General features: G+C 45.0%; 4 protein-coding genes and 1 pseudogene across 5 annotated transcripts; 3 read left to right on the top strand and 2 right to left on the bottom strand.

Annotated features, from left to right (window-relative positions):
* Positions 1-37: 37 nt before the first annotated feature.
* On the top strand, positions 38-469 carry SERLADRAFT_433229 (uncharacterized protein; the record flags this gene model as incomplete). Its single annotated transcript, XM_007313410.1, has 1 exon — positions 38-469. The coding sequence occupies one exon, from the start codon at positions 38-40 to the stop codon at positions 467-469; it is 432 nt and encodes a 143-aa protein (XP_007313472.1).
* Positions 470-1319: 850 nt separating this feature from the next.
* SERLADRAFT_341037 lies at positions 1320-3810 on the bottom strand (annotated as a pseudogene; the record flags this gene model as incomplete). The annotated part of the gene is made up of 1 exon: positions 1320-3810. A coding segment is annotated over one exon (2491 nt), but the record flags the coding sequence as incomplete, so codon positions are not given.
* Positions 3811-6707: 2897 nt separating this feature from the next.
* Positions 6708-7123, top strand: SERLADRAFT_377807 (uncharacterized protein; the record flags this gene model as incomplete). The annotated part of the gene is made up of 1 exon (XM_007313411.1): positions 6708-7123. A coding segment is annotated over one exon (178 nt), but the record flags the coding sequence as incomplete, so codon positions are not given.
* A 78-nt stretch (positions 7124-7201) lies between these two features.
* SERLADRAFT_377808 (uncharacterized protein) lies at positions 7202-13813 on the top strand (the record flags this gene model as incomplete). The annotated part of the gene is made up of 2 exons (XM_007313412.1): positions 7202-7495; positions 13759-13813. One exon carries the CDS (start codon positions 7237-7239, stop codon positions 7411-7413), a length of 177 nt encoding a protein of 58 aa, XP_007313474.1.
* On the bottom strand, positions 7898-11692 carry SERLADRAFT_433232 (uncharacterized protein; the record flags this gene model as incomplete). The annotated part of the gene is made up of 2 exons (XM_007314271.1): positions 7898-8245; positions 8318-11692. The coding sequence occupies 2 exons, from the start codon at positions 11690-11692 to the stop codon at positions 7898-7900; spliced, it is 3723 nt and encodes a 1240-aa protein (XP_007314333.1).
* Positions 13814-18280: the final 4467 nt, after the last annotated feature.

Raw genomic sequence — 18280 nt, forward strand, 5'->3', positions numbered from 1 at the left:
CCGTGACCCGTCGATAAGATAGTACTACTAGGACACCATGTCATCAGCTATCAGCTATACCGCCTATATGAACTTTCACACCAATCCTGCAACTTGTACGGAAGGAGATGATACTCGTGATTCAGAGGGGCAGGATGGTTTAAATATTGTAGCTAATCACCAGCTAATCATCAGCCAACAGCGGATGTACTTGGCCCGTTTACAGATGTCAAAACTAGCTTCTGTCGTCATTGAATCGATCACACATGCTACTCAGGCTATAGTGGAAGAACAAGTGCAACACCCCAAACCAAGACCATACCACAACTCGGTCCTGACAGGCTATGGATGGGTCAGGGAATTGATAGATGGGCATCCTGATCGTATCAGGACGGAGCTTGGGGTGCAACAGGAAGTTTTCCCGAAGTTGTTAGATTTATTGCAGGCCAATGGATACTCGGATTCAAAGCATGTGTTGATTGAAGAATAACTCGCCATTTTTCTGTACACATGTGTGACAGGATTGTCCATTTGCCACATTGCCGAACATTTCCAGCACTCCAATGACACAGTCTCTAGATACTTCAAGAGAATGCTTGAAGCTTTCACTTGCCCTAATATCTACAATGCATATGTACGTATACCAGGTGCCAATGCCCCTACACCATTTGCCATCAGCAATAACCTGAAGCTTTGCCATTTTGCGGGTACCATTGGTGCAATTAATGGCACCCATATCGTTTGCAGTCCTTCCGCTGCAGAATGTGCAGCCTCTCACAATCGAAAGGGTTCAGTCACCCAGAACTGCTTGATGTGCTGTGACTTAGATATGAAGTTCATATACATGCTTAGCGGCTGGGAGGGGTCAGTTGCAGATGCCAGCCTGTTCCATGACACTCGGACTCATGACCTGTACATGTAACAACCAAGAGTTAGTTACTCTGGCGCACAACTCAGACAAACTATAAAGGTAGTGGAGGGAGTGGTTACCCTTAGGATAGGACCGAGTTAGTTGTGGGTAAACAACAGGAGGACTCGCTGAGGAGTCTCCTGGATCTATTGGGGTATATATACTACTACAGAGTGTTTGTACTTATGTACTATACAGTTTGATAAAGTTAGTGGCTTGATGATGTCATGGGGCCTAGCCCGCATGACCAGCTCCACTGTGTGAGAGAGTTGTATCTAAAATAAGAAATAAGGCAACGCGGCGCAAGAAAGAGGAGTTTGAACAAAAGGGGAAGTGCCGCGTGGCACCATGTGTGAAAGCTAAAGTGTACAAGGTTAAAGCGGAGAATGAAAATGAAGGAAAGGTCCGAAAATTGTGTTATCCTAACATTCCACAGGACTAGGAACTCTAATTTTCCACACTTCAAGTGTGTGTCCACCACTCGTTCAACTTCGAACTCTTCTTCACCTTCCTGGGTGACTACAACCGGTCCAGGCTGGTCTACACACTGTCCCGGCAGCGGCCCTTTGTAGGGTTTCACATGGCTAATATTGACCGTGGGTACTACCCTCATTCATTTTGGGAGCTCCAACTCCACTGCATTGGGTTTGACTTCCTTAATCCGGTAAGGACCAATCCACTTTTCGGTCAGTTTTCTAGACTGCTGATCTTTCAGTTTTAAGTGGTCGGTATCTAGCCAGACCAAGTCGCCAACCTTGTAGTCAGGGGTCTTAGAGTGTCTACGCTCTGCCCTGTCTTTCATCTGCTCTGCAGTTTTGAATAGCGCTTTGCGCGTTTTGTCTAAGACAGACTTCATGTCTTTGACCATGTTCTCAGCAGCCTCGTTCTTGCTTTGCCAGGTTCTACACCCATTCTGGGAAGGTACAATCTTGTAACCTCAAATGGTGCCTTTCCTGTAGCCAACGACTGTTTAATAATATAAGAGAACTGGGTTATCTTTAGCCACTTGGCCCAATCCGTCTGCCTGTCATTGATAAATATACGGAGGTATTGTTTCAATTCCTGATTGAGCCTTTCCGTTTGTCCATTGGTCTGTGGATGGAACACCGTTGATAATTTAGGTTTGATGCCCAGCATCCGGCATACTTTTTTGGTAAATTCGCTAGCAAATTGTGGCCCCCTATCAGAGATAACTGTTTCTGGTAACCCATGGATAGACCATACAGAATCTTTAAATAGATCTGCTGTACCAGCAGCGGTAATAGTTCTGTTGGTGGGAATAAACACTACTTTTTTGGAGAAGTGATCTACTATCACCATTACCGAATCATACCCATTTGATTTGGGTAGATCCGTTGTGAAATTGACCGATATGTCCTGCCAGGGACCAGCTGCTATCGGATTTGGCATAAGTTTACTGGCCGGCGGTAGATGAGAGTTCTTTGCCATGACACATCTCAGACAGGATTTATGTATTCCTGTACGTCTTTGACTATGCCGGGCCATATGTAGTTTCTGGAGATCAACTCCATCGTTCATTGCTACCCAGGGTGCCCAGCCACTGGAGTGTTGTGATGTCTGTCTATTGCCTTGATCCTTGTGGACTCAGGCACATAGATTTTGTCTTTAAAACAGAAGAGCCCGTCTTCCCATAAATAGTTTTTATTGCTGTCAAGGCGCACCTTCTCTTCTGAGGAGATGTTTTTCTTGAAGACTTCTAGAAGATTGGAATCCTGCCCAATTCGAGCATTGGCAACCCTGGATTGGTCTATCAGGGTGACACCTTTGTTGTCATCTTTGATGCCATTGGCATGATCCTCTCTTCTGGACAAAGTGTCCGCTTTCCCCATAGAACTTCCAGGTTTATGAATTAATTTATAATTAAACCTAGACAAGTACACCGTGTACCGGGCCTGTCTTCGGTTCAAGTCTCGGGCTGTCATAAAATACTCCAGATTCTTATGATCGGTCCAAATTTCAAACTGGTGCCTAGCACCTTCTATGTAGTGCCGCCAGTGCTCTAGAGCTCTAATGATGGCTAGCATCTCCTTATTGTAAATTTGATAGTTGCACTCTGTAGGCAACAAACTATGTGATAAATAGGCACAAGGCCTCCAAAGATCATCAGGGCATTTGATTGACAAAACAGCCCCAGTAGCAAAATCAGAAGAGTCAGTTTCTAGCCGGAACTCTTTGTCTAATTCTGGAAATGCTAATATGGGCGCTGTCGTAAACACTTGTTTAAGCTTAACAAAAGCTTCTTGTTCTTTGGCGCCCCAGTGCCAAACAATATCCTTTTTGGTGAGATCGTTCAACGATCTCGTGATTTTTGCGAAGTTTTTTACAAATCTTCGGTAGAAGTTGCCTAAGCCAAGGAAGGCCCTAACTCCTTTGACGCGAGTAGGTTCTGGCCAATCCAATATAGCTTGAACTTTCTCAGGATCCATCCTGATTCTGTTCTGGCCTATTATCATACCAAGGAAGTCTACTTCCTTTACTTTAAAATTACATTTTTTGGGTTTGATGAATAGGTCCCATTCCTGTAAGTGTCAAAGGACTTCTTGCACAATCCTGTCATGCTCAGCCTCATCGTCCAACTTCGTAAATATTAATAAATTGTCAATGTAAATGACAACACAGTTTTCCATATCCGCAAAAATCCCGTTCATCATGCTCTGGAAGGTTGCCGGTGAATTGGTCAACCCAAAGAACATAATGAGGGGCTCGAAGGATCCTCGGTGGCACGTGAACACGGCCTTCCAAGCATCTTCTTCTTTGATGCATACATTATTGTACCCCTACCTTAGATCCATCTTTGTTAAGATCTTGGTGCCAGCCAACTTGTCTACTAGCTGACTGATCAAAGGCAGCGGATACACATTTTTAACTGTGTACTCATTCAAGTAACAATAGTCCATAATCATACACTTTTTTTGTTGATTGGTAGCATGGACAGGTGTCAATAACGAAGTGAATATTCAAAAAGACTTGCCTTTGCGCCACACAGGCACAGTGCCACGTGGAATAGTAATTAATATTGCCTTTTTCAATCTTGTGGCCGATCAGCACCACCTCTATTAGGCAATCCAGTCGCGCTCACCTTTGCTTTCCATCCAGTACTTTCCGTGTTTTGGCATTTTGGAAAATTTTTGCGTTGCCACTGGCTACACATTGCATTGCGCCCTCGCCTTCATTGTTTCCCTTACTCCCCTTCCTTTACCTAGCCCCACCATGGGCCCCTTCCTCTCCTTTTTATTCTCACCCAATGGTCATTTCTGGATCCCCATTCTAATCCACCTCTTTGTCACCTCCAGCCTCCTCCTCCTCATCTTCTTTGCTCCCCCACCATTTCTGATGTCACCACTTCCTATCTGCTTCCATCAACTACCACGTGCCACTGCTGATATCAGCAAAGCCCCGGCGGCCGGTCCAAATAGGGCAACAGGTCCATCTTCATGACATCGATCTGCCATCATATACTATCAAAACATCGGTCGCTCGTTTTGCCTGGTTGGAGCGTGGGTGGGTAGTTTTTGAGCTGGAGAAGGTTCATCCCCTTGCGTTGCCCATGTTCATTGCTGTCCCATTCACTTGGGTACACTTATCTTTTGTCCATCGTCTTCGCTACAGCTACACCTATCACACGCTGCCTGGGACTCACTTGTTCCAAATTGGAACTACTCCTCTCCCTCTCTCGTTCGACCAGGTGGTCCAACACAACCAGTCTATTGGTAAGGCCATGGAACTGTTGGATTTAAACTAGGTGGTGGACCGGTGGCTCCAGTTTCTTTTTTTTCAGCAGAACATTCATTTACAGTGTGTTTATTTTTGATTTTTGAATCATTTTTATGGACACATATTTTTTTAGAATGCCTGACTGACAATAAAGGAACTGTGTTGATACTGATAGTGTTTTGCCTTGCCCTTTTTTACTGCATCTTCCCATGACATCATGATTTTCCTGCTCTCTTTTTGCTATTGGACTTTACTTTATGGCTGTACAAACCTGTGACATTACTCACAGCATTCATTGTTCTATCCCTTTCTTTTCCTTTTTTTGACAATATTATCCTGTACTACCTACGCAGGATTTGTCAGCGTACATTCCTTCCTCCTTGTGCTATAATTAGCAAGGTAGTGCTCATCTATATTCACCATAAAGCCCCTATCTTTTATATTCCAACTACCCCTCCTCCTCAAAACCCACACCCATACATCTCTGGGTTTTACTTTGAAGGATTATCATACATACCACCCCACGAACAACCAGAGCACCTGTCACAACTCGAACCAGAAGCGCTAGTCTGAGCGCTAGTTTCCTTTTTCATTTTTCTTTGATATCTGATCACATGACAGATAAGATATGTTAAGCTGCTGCTTTAGCGCGGATAACATAATACGTAGTTATATCAGATCACGTGACCATCACGTGACACAAGTCTAGAGCTATTACAAAGAACATCAGTCAGCGCCTCATGGCTGATGCATGTTAGCTCAGTCAGCGCCTCATGGCTGGCTTTCAGAAACATATATATAGTAGACCATCATGTACATACTTTCCTCAGTTGTTGATTAATTCTCAATCGCTATTTGTAACGCTACTTGTTTGATTTGAATCTTCATCCCTCCGTTAACTCGGTATAAGGGATAAGGGTTTTACACAATCAACAACTGCCACAAGTACCGTTTATGAATATAACAGCAACAATCCTAACCAGCATCATCGTCACCATCATCATCATCTTCCTCATCCTACACCTACTTAAACGCTCAAACCAAACCACCACTACCCTCCCACTTCATCACCTACCCACTCGCCCCGACACCATCTTATCATTTTTCCCTGCCAACGTTTCCCCCTCCTCATCCCAAGACTCGTTCGTAACCATCCCCCTGTAAATACATTTTATATCACTATAATCTCTTTGGTGTGGAACCATTGGGATTTTCTCGGTTTTACATAGTTTCATTTTCGATTTCCTCTGACCAGGCCGCGCATTTGCGTCCGCCAGTCGGGAGAAGGACTGAAAGCTTAATAAGCTGGTCACATGGGGACAACCGTTCGGACCCCAATTTATCACTATACCTTTTACATAAAATTTGTAAAAATACAAAAATAGTTACCATACCTACATAGTCAGTAGTGGGCTGAAGAGGACCACTTTGACTCAAAGAGAACAGATAGACTACTAGGATCTTAGAAAGCGGTGTATCGATCCAGCTTATCACTGGTGAACTCCTTTCTATGCTTAGTAGAGATTTTTACATTTGGATCGGAGAGCAACACATTTACTCTCAAGACTACGTATTCAGAGGGCAATTCCCCCTGCCAGATATAGAACCCATCAGAATCCCATCCCCTTTGATTAAATCCGAAACTCCCCCTCCTCCCCAACTCACATTCAATGTCCAACCTAGAATATCGCGATCTGCCCGAGCCATCCAACAGCACGGACAGCGCATTTACCAGGGAAATGATGGACGCATTACCCAGAATAGACACTCCCCCCCCGAAAGAAGCACGATTGGAAGCATACGTAAAACAAGAAGTAGAAAAAGCAATAAGACAAACACAAATGCATTACCAATCGCAGCTAGACGAGGCGCTCGAAGAAGTGAGCGTCTTGCAAAGAAAATTAAAGAAACAGATACCGCCACCTCCAGAAAAGGTGGAAAGAAGTAGAACGGCACTGGAGAAACCCGAGAACTTCTCCGGAGATAAGAAAAAGTATAGGGCCTTTAGAGAGTCCTTATTACTACATTTCGAAGACGATGCCGTATATTTCAGAGATGACCGAAAAAAGATAAGCTTTGTGCTATCTTTTATGAAAGAAGGAGAAGCCGCGGCCTTCCGAACCGATTGGCTAGAGAACCGAGTCGATGCCCAACAGCTGGGGCTCGACATTACAAACACATACGGGAGTTGGCCGTATTTTGCGGACAAAATGGAAGAAAGGTTCAAGGACAGCTTTGAAAAAGAAACTGCCAAGAACGAAATATTGACCCTAAGACAGGGCAACGAAACCGCCCAAGCCTTCTTTGAAAGGTTTGAGGAAAAGAAAAGATGGGCGGGATATACGAATAGAATAAATGAAGAGTTCCTGATATCTCTACTCAGAAGAAATATGAATAAGCCGCTAGTAGATAGGGTGATCTACGGTGGGCATATTCCAAGAGATTACCAAGAATGGAAAAGAGAACTCATCAGGATAGACTATATTTGGAGAGAGAGAGAAAAAGAAAAGAAGGGTTCCGATATCGGGAAGAAACCCTATTCGGAACAAAAGAAAGAAGGAGAGAAGAAAAAGGACGGAACCGGGTATACCTATACCGGTAGCGGAGAAAGAATGGAGGTGGACAAAGCAAAGTTCCGCACTGAGGGACGATGCTACCGATGTGGAGAAAAGGGACATAGAAGCTTCGAGTGCAAAGACGCACAAAAAAGGAAGCCACAATTTAATGTCCGAGAGTTCTTAGAAAAGATGACGAAAGAGGAAAGGGAAAAACTCCTTGAGGGTTTTTAAAGAGGCCAGCGGTACCGCATCGACCGACTGAGCCTAAAGACGTTTCAAATCGATTTCTTCCTTTGACTGTAGATACATATGACTGTAACAACCAAGAGTTAGTTACTCTGGCGCACACAGGAACACACTATAAAGGTAGTGGAAGATGGGGAGTGGGTACCCCTTGGGCTGCAGTGAGTTAGTTGGTATACAACAGGAGGACTCGCTGAGGAGTCTCCTGGATCTATTGGGGTATATATACTACTACAGGTTTGTTTGTACATGTGTACTATACAGTTGATGAAGGCAGTGGCTGATGATGTCATAGGGCCTAGCCCGTATGGCCAGCTCCACTGCGTGAGAGAGTTAAGTCTAAAAGTAAAAGAAAGGCAACGCGGCGCGAGAAAGGGAAATGCCGCGTGGCACTTAAAGTATAAAGTTAAAGCGGAGAATAAAAAGGAAAGGAGATGTCCGGAAATTGTGTTATCGTAACACTACCCCCCTTCTAAGGCTCGACTTCCAGGCGAGACCAAATTCCGGAGGTAGTGGTAAAATTTTCGGGCATAGGTTGAAAGAGGGAATTAAAAAGGTTTGAATCCATGCCTCTAAGCTTCCTGGGAGCTGAGGGATTCCTAGAATAAAATTCGCGAACAGCGTTGCGGGAGTTTTCCAGATGGGATTCTGGTTCCCACGTTCTGTCCTCGTCTCCGTAGCCCTTCCAAAGGACCAGGAACTCTAATTTTCCACGCTTCAAGCGTGCATCTACCACCCGTTCGACTTCGAACTCTTCTTCACCTTCCTGGGTGACTACTACCGGACCGGGCCGGTCTACGCGCTGTCCCGGCAGCGGTCCCTTGTAGGGTTTCACACGGCTAATGTTAACCGTGGGTACCACCCTCATTCATTTTGGGAGTTCCAGCTCCACCGCATTAGGTTTGACTTCCTTAATCCAGTAAGGGCCAATCCACTTTTCGGTCAGTTTTCTAGACTGCCGGTCTTTTAATTTCAAGTGGTCGGTGTCTAACCAGACCAGGTCGCCGACCTTGTAATCAGGGGCCTTAGAGCGTCTACGCTCTGCCCTGTCTTTCATCTGCTCCGCAGTTTTAAATAGCGCTTTGCGCGTTTCGTCCAAGACAGACTTCATGTCTTTTGCCATGTTCCCAGCAGCCTCGTTTTTGCTTTTGCCAGGTTCTACACCCATTCTGGGGAGGTACGATCTAGTAACCTCGAATGGTGCCCTTCCTGTAGCCGAAGACTGTTTAATATTATAAGAGAACTGGGCTATCTTTAGCCACTTGGCCCAATCTGTCTGTCTGTCGTTAATAAATATCCGGAGATACTGTTTCAACTCCTGGTTGAGTCTCTCCGTTTGTCCATCGGTTTGCGGATGGAACGCCGTGGATAATTTAGGTTTGATGCCCAGCATCCGGCATAATTCTTTCGTAAATTCGCTAGCGAATTGCGGTCCTCTATCGGAGATTACCGTTTCTGGTAACCCATGGATTGACCATACGAAATCTTTAAATAGGTCTGCCGTACCGGCAGCGGTGATGGTTTTGTTGGTGGGTATGAATACCACTTCTTTGGAGAAGCGGTCTACTACCACCATTACTGAATCGTACCCGTTTGACTCGGGCAGATCTGTCGTGAAGTCCACCGATATATCCTGCCAGGGGCCAGCTGGTATCGGGTTCGGCATGAGTTTACCCGCCGGCGGTTGATGGGAATTCTTGGCCATGGCGCATCTCAGACAGGATTTTACATATTCCTGTATGTCTTTGACCATGCCAGGCCACATGTAGTTTCTGGAGATCAACTCCATCGTTCGTTGCCATCCAGGGTGCCCAGCCACTGGAGTATCATGATGTCTATCTATTGCCTTGATCCTTGCGGACTCAGGCACATAGATTTTGTTTTTGAAATGAAAGAGCCCGTCTTTCCATAAATAGTTTTCATTGCCGTCAAGGCGTGCCTTTTCCTCTGGGGAGATGTCTTTCCTGAAGACTTCTAGGAGGTCGGAATCTTGCCCGATTCTAACATTGGCAACCCTTGATTGATCTATCAGGGTGACACCTTTGTTGTCATCTTCAATGCCGTTGGCATGATCCTCTCTTCTAGATAAAGCATCCGCTTTCCCCATTGAGCTTCCTGGCTTATGAATTAATTTATAATTGAACCTTGACAAGTACACCGCGTAGCGGGCCTGTCTCCGGTTCAGGTCTCGGGCCGTCATGAAGTACTCCAGGTTCTTATGATCGGTCCAAATTTCGAATTGGTGCCTAGCACCTTCTATGTAGTGCCGCCAGTGCTCTAAAGCTCTAATGATGGCCAGCATCTCCTTGTCGTATATTTGATAGTTGCGCTCTGTAGGCGACAAACTATGCGATAAATAGGCACAAGGCCTCCAAAGATCATCAGGGCATTTGATTGATAGAACAGCCCCAGTGGCGAAGTCAGAAGAGTCGGTTTCTAGCCGGAACTCTTTGTCTAATTCAGGGAATGCCAATATGGGTGCTGTTGTAAATGCCTGTTTAAGCTTATCAAAAGCTTCCTGTTCTTTGGCGCCCCACTGCCAAACAAGGTCCTTTTTGGTGAGATCGTTCAACGGTCTCGTGATTTTTGCAAAGTTTTCAATAAACCTTCGGTAGAAATTGCCTAAGCCTAGGAAAGCCCTAACCCCTTTGACGCGAGTAGGTTCTGGCCATTCCAAAATAGCTTGAACTTTCTCAGGGTTCATCCTGATTCCGTTCTGGCCTATGATCATACCAAGGAAGTCTACTTCCTTCACTTTAAAATTACATTTTTCGGGTTTGACGAATAGGTCCCGTTCCTGTAAGCGTCGAAGGACTTCTTGCACGATCTTGTCATGCTCAGCCTCATCGTCCGACTTTGTAAATATTAATAAATCGTCAATGTAAATGACGACACAGTTTTCCATATCCGCAAAGATCTCATTCATCATGCTCTGAAAGGTCGCTGGTGAATTGGTCAACCCAAAGAACATAACAAGGGGTTCGAAAGATCCTCGGTGGCACGTGAACGCGGCCTTCCAAGCATCTTCCTCTTTGATTCGTACGTTATTGTACCCCCATCTGAGATCCATTTTAGTCAGAATCTTGGCGCCAGCCAATTTGTCCACTAGCTGACTAATCAAAGGCAGAGGATACGCATTTTTAACCGTGTGCTCATTTACGTAACGATAGTCCATAATCATTCGCTTTTTACCATCCTTTTTAGGAATGAAGAACACCGGGGACGTCATAGGACTTTTGGAAGGTCTGATGTAACCCTTCCTAAGTTGTTCGTCTATGAAACTAGATACCTCGTCTCTTTCGGGAGCAGAGAGCGGTATCATGTGTCCCTTCCTTGGTTTGAAGGTGTCTTTCAAATCTATAGCATGGTCCCAAGGCTTAGCCTCTGGGAAGCGCTCTGATTTGTGTTTCGAAAAGACTTTCCAGAAGTCGTGGTACTCGGGAGGTACCAGCCTCTTAATCTCTTCCTCAGGTTTTACCTCATCATCGTCATCGTCGATCTTTTCTAAAGATCTGAGCTCGTAAACGTGACTAGCGTTTAACTTTTCGAGACGCTCATTGTGACGGACATGATTTGGTTTACCCAAGTTTACACATTCCTGGGGACAACGTGACAATGTGACAACCCCTGTCTGCCAGTTGATCTCAGGATTGTGTTTAAATAGCCAGGTCCAGCCTAAGATTAAATTAATCTTCCCTAGTTGGGTAGCTTCGGCAGTGACTCGTTCTCTGTGTCCTTGGTATTCGACCACAAAAGAACATTTGTGTGTAATACAGCCACCTGCGTTAAGCGTACCGTCAACGTTATAGACGGGAATAGACATTTCTAATTTTACAAGGGGGAGTCCAATTTGCTCCGCCCAGACCTGATCTATGAAGATCCCGTTAGTGCCTGAATCAAGCAGTGCGCTCGTTGAGTGTACTTTGCCCCTGGCAAGGTTTTCCACGCCAACGTCTAAACGGATCTCCTTTTGGAATAAATATGTGCGCATCAACACACACCTTGGGATTTCGGGAAAGGGTGGCTCCGAAGAAGAAGAAGAAGAAGAAGAAGAAGAAGAAGAGATCTTGAATGACACATGTTTTTCTATTTTTGTTTTACCAGAATCAAGCACCCTAGTGTTTGTCTCACCGGGGCCACACTCCAAGGGAGACGCTGGTGCAGCGGTAGTATCATAAATATTACAGTTACATTTCTTTATACAAGTACATACTTCTGATAACAAATTTAAAAACTTATTTACAAATTGGGGAGCCATCCCCGTCATTCCGTTATTGCTCGTGCAACACCCCGGAGCAGGGGCCACTTTGTTGTGGTTTACTTCATTTTTGCCAGGAGCTAAGGTACCCAAGTGACCTAAGCCCCGAATTCTTTTCCCTGAGCCTTCATTTCGTTGACCTGTTGGTCATAGAAGAAGGCCCGGATTTCGTCGTAAGAACGACCGGCCAAAGAGTTGAGCCGATCGTCCGGCTTTTCGTTTTCTAGTTGGCGCACCTGGCGCCCTTTATTTTTTTGTTGGGCAGCCTGCGCCCCGTTTCTACAGTCTCGGGACATGTGTCCCTCTTGGCCGCAGTTGTAACAGTTGCCCTTGAATCTGCGCATTTGTCCGCCTTGGACCGCGCCGATATCCATAGGAGCACCCTGTCCTGGCTGCAGCCCGAACGGCTTGAACCCGTGAGAGTGATTATGATGTTGGTTTGATGACCCAGGGCGCCTCTGGGGTGTGGTGGTTTGTTTGGTGGACCCGCCACCTTGGTGCATAGCGTAGAGCTCCATGGCCCTACCGACTCGTCGGACTTCCTCGGCTGCCAGAGCCAGGTCGTCACTTCTTGTATCCTGCAGGTAGATCTGTTCTGCAATGCGAGGGTTCACATTGCGTTCCAGCAGTTCTACTGCGTGTTCGTTACCTAACCCTCCTTGGATGGAGAGGGCCAGGAACCAGGTGACATAATCATCCGTCCTCATGTTTCCTTGTTTGAAGGAACGGATTTGCTGACGCGCCCAGTCTCGCTCAGCTTGCGGTTTGAAATATTTTTCGATCTCTTTCTTGAGATCGTCCCAGGTAGGCCACACACCCGCGGTGTAGCATTCCTGGAGTCTTACTTGGGCGTATCGACCCGCCACAGGTCCTTTTAGGCGAGATAGCACCGCAGTGGCTACCTCAAAATCGTCGGCGAAAGCGTCCCAGTTTGCCTTGACCCAAATCTGGAGCTTGATCCACCATTCGGCAAATCGCGCTCGGTCTCCTTCGAAGGCGCCAGGGTCAGCGACGACTTTGACTTTCTTGTTAAACTTTTTCTCTACCGAGGGGGTTGCTACAGGGGGGTTGGCCTGTATCTCGGCGAGCTGCGAGGTTAATTCCGCTATCTGCACACGCATTGCGTGCAGTAGCGCATTCATATCTTGCGACGACATGTCGACTTGTTCTCTTTGGGTAACGTAAAAATAGGTAACTGGGGGTCCCCGCTTGCTATCTGCGGATCAACCTCTTCCCAGCTGAGTATCGGATCTCAATCTCCGACTACCCACACTATAGTATTTGAAAAAGTATATAAAAATGTAAACGTAATAAACCCTGGTCCGAACGGTTGTCAGGGGGTGGTCCGCTTGTTAAGCTGTCAACCCTTCTCCAGACTGGCGGAGGCAAGTGCCCGGCCTGGTCAGAGGTATTCGAAATTGAAAGTTTGTATTTTAAATCTAATCAACAGTGGTTCCACACCGACTGCTGAGCTAAGGTACTCCCCTTAACGCTGGGGGCCGCGTATCGAAGGTTTTGGGTTCTTCTCCCAAAGCACTACAAGGCCGTCGCTAGGAGCGCACCTATCTGCTATGTGGGATATTCCTAACCGCTAACCAATCTCCTTCACCCTGGAGTCCGGGTGCCCAAATGATGGGACTTCTGCACACACGTGCGAGAGAGTAGAAAGAGCGAGTCCTAATGTAACAACCAAGAGTTAGTTACTCTGGCGCACACAGGAACACACTATAAAGGTAGTGGAAGATGGGGAGTGGGTACCCCTTGGGCTGCAGTGAGTTAGTTGGTATACAACAGGAGGACTCGCTGAGGAGTCTCCTGGATCTATTGGGGTATATATACTACTACAGGTTTGTTTGTACATGTGTACTATACAGTTGATGAAGGCAGTGGCTGATGATGTCATAGGGCCTAGCCCGTATGGCCAGCTCCACTGCGTGAGAGAGTTAAGTCTAAAAGTAAAAGAAAGGCAACGCGGCGCGAGAAAGGGAAATGCCGCGTGGCACTTAAAGTATAAAGTTAAAGCGGAGAATAAAAAGGAAAGGAGATGTCCGGAAATTGTGTTATCGTAACAATGACTCAGAATTGTTACGCTGCAGCTTTAGCGCGGATGACAATAAAACTATTTCCACTCAGACAAAGAAAGAAATCCGAAACAAAAAAGATGCAACTAGAGTGAAAGCGGCGCAGAGTGATAAGACATCCGCAGTTTTGACGGCGGGCGAATCACTAAAAAGCGCAGCATTTACGATAGAACCTAAGATTCCTACACCCGATGCGGCGAGCTCTACGGAGAAAAACGCAGCAGAGACTGTAGAAGAGAGGTCAGGAGCCCCTCTAGAAAAACCTAGAACAGAAGTCTGGACCCCAGAATGGGTAGTAGACAGGCTAAGAGACCAAAAGGAAGAAAGATCCATTGGGATTCTAAGCGCCTGGACACATAAAAAGAGAGCGAGAGAAGTAACCCGGGAAACGATAAAAGAAATCAACCGGTTACCAAAAGTAGAAGCTATACAAGCGATCATAGAAATTGCCTCCCCAAAAAAGTACATTAGGGGCACCCAAGGCAATCAAATGAATGTAAAATGTAAGCTTACTACATTAGATACTCTCCAATCAGAAACAGTCGAAGCACTATTGGACAGTGGATGCACGGGGAGTTGCATCGACTCCCAATTTGTGAAAGACAAAAGATATGAGACAAGGAAGATACCGAGACCTATTCCAGTCTATAATGCAGATGGAACTCTAAATAAAAACGGAGCCATCAATGAATTTGTAATACTACTCATGGAAATCGACGGACACGTCGAAAAGATACATCTTGCCGTAACCAATCTAGGTAACGGAAAAATGTTTCTAGGACATGAGTGGTTGAACAAACATAATCCTAAAATAGACTGGAAAGAATCGAAGTTGACCTTTGAAAGATGTCCTGAAGAATGCAGACCGAGAATCCGAATCTCTGATCCAGAGGAGGATCCGGAAATATTCTTTGAGGAGCTAAGAGAAGACGAGAGGATGATACAGGTGAATCTCCATAATTTCGAAGATGCCACGATCGACGATCAATATTACCATATTAGAGCCCAAGGCACAATGGCACAGAAGCTAGCAGAAGCCACAGGCAAAGATCGAAAAGAAGGAGGATTCGAAAAGATAGTGCCAAAACACCTTCATCAATACAAAGACGTATTTGATAAAAAGGAGTTTGACACATTACCTGAAAGAAGGCAATGGGATCACGCAATCGAACTAATACCGGGAGATCACTCCCTAGATTGCAAGATCTATCCATTGGCAAGAGGAGAGCAAGAAGAGCTAGATGCGTTCCTAAAAGAGAATCTAGAATCGGGACGAATAAGACCATCGAAATCCCCATTCGCATCACCATTCTTCTTCATTAAAAAGAAAGACGGGAAGTTGAGACCAGTTCAAGATTATAGGAAGCTAAACAATATCACTATCAAAAATAGATATCCACTTCCGTTGATCGGGGAACTAGTAGACAAATTGAGTGGAGCAAAATACTTCACAAAATTGGATGTAAGATGGGGATATAACAATATCCGAATGAGAGAAGGAGACGAGCATAAAGCGGCGTTTAGGACAAACCGGGGATTATTCGAACCATTAGTCATGTTCTTTGGACTGACAAATTCCCCCGCCACGTTCCAAACAATGATGAACACGCTTTTTAAAGAGTTGATAGATGAAGGATTAGTAATCATATATCTAGATGATATCATGATATTCACAAAAGATATAGAAATGCACCGAACAACGACGCAACGTGTATTGGAAATCCTAAGAGAAAATCATCTCTATCTTAAACCAGAGAAATGTGATTTCGAACAGACAGAAGTAGAATACCTGGGACTGATCATCTCAGAAAACGAAATTCGCATGGATCCGGTAAAAGTAGAAGGAATTAGCAAATGGCCGGAATGCAAAAATAAGAAGGATATACAAGCATTCTTGGGATTTGTAAATTTCTATCGAAGGTTCATAGAGGGCTTCGGGGAAGTAGCCAAACCATTGACCAAGTTAACGGGAAAAGAGGACTTCATTTGGGGAAATGAACAACAAGAAGCATTTAACACATTAAAACAACGTGTAGCTTCAGCCCCAGTGTTAGCTCTCCCAGTACCACATGGCCAATACAAAGTAGAAGCAGATAGTAGTGACTTCGCTATGGGTGCTGTCTTATCACAAAGACAAAAGGATGACTGGAAGCCAATTGCATACCTCTCCAAAGCGTTAAACCCTACAGAACGCAATTACGAGATCTATGACAAAGAACTTCTTGCCATCATGACGGCACTTAACGAATGGAGACATTACCTAATAGACGCGGAAGAGGAATTTGAAATATGGACAGATCATCAAAATCTGCTGTATTTCAAAGAACCCAAGAAGTTGAACAGGAGACAGGCGCGGTGGATGACAGAGTTGAGCCAGTATCATTTCACGATACATCATATGCCAGGAAGGAAGCATATAAAAGCAGATCTTCTCTCAAGGCGATCAGATCATAACAAAGGAGAAAACGACAACAAAGACGTCGTACTACTGGATGAGAAACTATTTGTAAGAATGACTCTCTCCCCAGAACAAAGACAAAAGATCGCAGATAGTCAAGAGGAAGAATTAGAGATTTCAAAGTGGATTACAAAGAGAAAAGGAAATATAGATGAAATGATAAAAAAGATGAAAAGAAAGATAGAGAGGAGAGAGGATGGTTGGCTAGACGAAGACGGTCGCATAGTATTCAAAGGCAGGATCTATGTACCGAAAGATGCCACGTTAAGGGAAGAGATTATCCGACGAAACCACGACTCTGTTATTGCAGGCCACCCAGGAAGATATAAGACAAAGGAGCTAATCACTCGACAATACTGGTGGCCCTACATGGACAGAGATATCACGAGATACGTAGATGGATGTGAAGTCTGCCAAAGAACCAAGACAGACCATAAAAAGAAAGCAGCACCGCTCCACCCAAACGAGATCCCGGATAAGCCTTGGCAGATCATATCAGTAGATCTGATCGGACCACTACCAGAATCAAATGGATATAACATGATAATGGTAGTAGTAGATCGATTCACCAAAATGATCAAGGTAATTCCCACGCAGATGGAAATCACATCGGAAGGAGTGGCACGACTATTTAGAGATTATGTATTCAGAAACCACGGCATACCCGAAAAGATCATCTCCTATCGGGGACCGCAATTCGTTTCAAAATTCATGAAAGATCTACATACGCTTCTTCGGATAAAAGCGAACCCATCAACGGCTTGGCATCCTCAAACGGATGGACAAACGGAGAGGATCAATCAAGAGATAGAACAATATCTCAGAATCTTCGTAAACCATAAACAAGATGATTGGGCAGATCTTACAATAACAAACAACATTCTGCGACGGGATATAGCCCGTTCTACCTGAATCATGGACATCATCCGAGAACACAGGAAGTAGTGAAAGTGGGGGTAAAGAACGAAAATGCAGAAGATTTCGTAAAAAGAATGACCGAAACAAGGAAGAGAGCAGAAGAATCGCTGCAAAAGGCAGCTGAACAGATGAAGAAGCAGTACGATAAGAGAAAAAGAGAAGCAGTGGAATATAGAGTAGGAGATAAGGTGTACGTAGAAGCGACCAATATCTCAACAGATCGACCAGCCAAGAAACTGGATGATAAGAGACACGGCCCGTTTGAAATATTGGAAAAAATAGGCGAATCAGCCTATAGATTAGCGCTACCACCGACATGGCGGCCTATTCATCCGGTTTTCAACGAGATAAAACTCACGCCGTACAAAGAACCACAGTTCCCTTCCCAACAGAAACCTAAACCGATACCGCCAGTAATAGTAGACGGACAAGAAGAATACAAAGTCGAAGAAGTTCTAGACTCACGTCTAAAACGAGGGAAATTGTAATACTTAGTACATTGGAAGAACTATCCAAAAGAGGAACGCACGTGGGAACCCGAACAACACCTAAACAACTCACCCGACAAAGTAAAAACATTCCACGATAACAACCCTAGTGCACCCCGACGGATCCAATTTCAATTACATTTCCAACCCTTCGAAAACTTCACAACGACTAGAGTCCGAAAACAATTGTTCAATTGGGAAAACGGAAAGATGGACCCCTACTTTCGGGACGAAAGTCCTAAGGAGGGGGTAATGTCACGACTCGAACCAGAAGCGCTAGTCTGAGCGCTAGTTTCCTTTTTCATTTTTCTTTGATATCTGATCACATGACAGATAAGATATGTTAAGCTGCTGCTTTAGCGCGGATAACATAATACGTAGTTATATCAGATCACGTGACCATCACGTGACACAAGTCTAGAGCTATTACAAAGAACATCAGTCAGCGCCTCATGGCTGGCTTTCAGAAACATATATATAGTAGACCATCATGTACATACTTTCCTCAGTTGTTGATTAATTCTCAATCGCTATTTGTAACGCTACTTGTTTGATTTGAATCTTCATCCCTCCGTTAACTCGGTATAAGGGATAAGGGTTTTACAGCACCCACTGTTCTAGGAGGCAAAGCCCATAAACAAGTTCCGTGGAA

The sequence above is a fragment of the Serpula lacrymans genome (assembly GCF_000218685.1).
Source record: "Serpula lacrymans var. lacrymans S7.9 unplaced genomic scaffold SERLAscaffold_2, whole genome shotgun sequence".
Classification (NCBI taxonomy): domain Eukaryota; kingdom Fungi; phylum Basidiomycota; class Agaricomycetes; order Boletales; family Serpulaceae; genus Serpula; species Serpula lacrymans.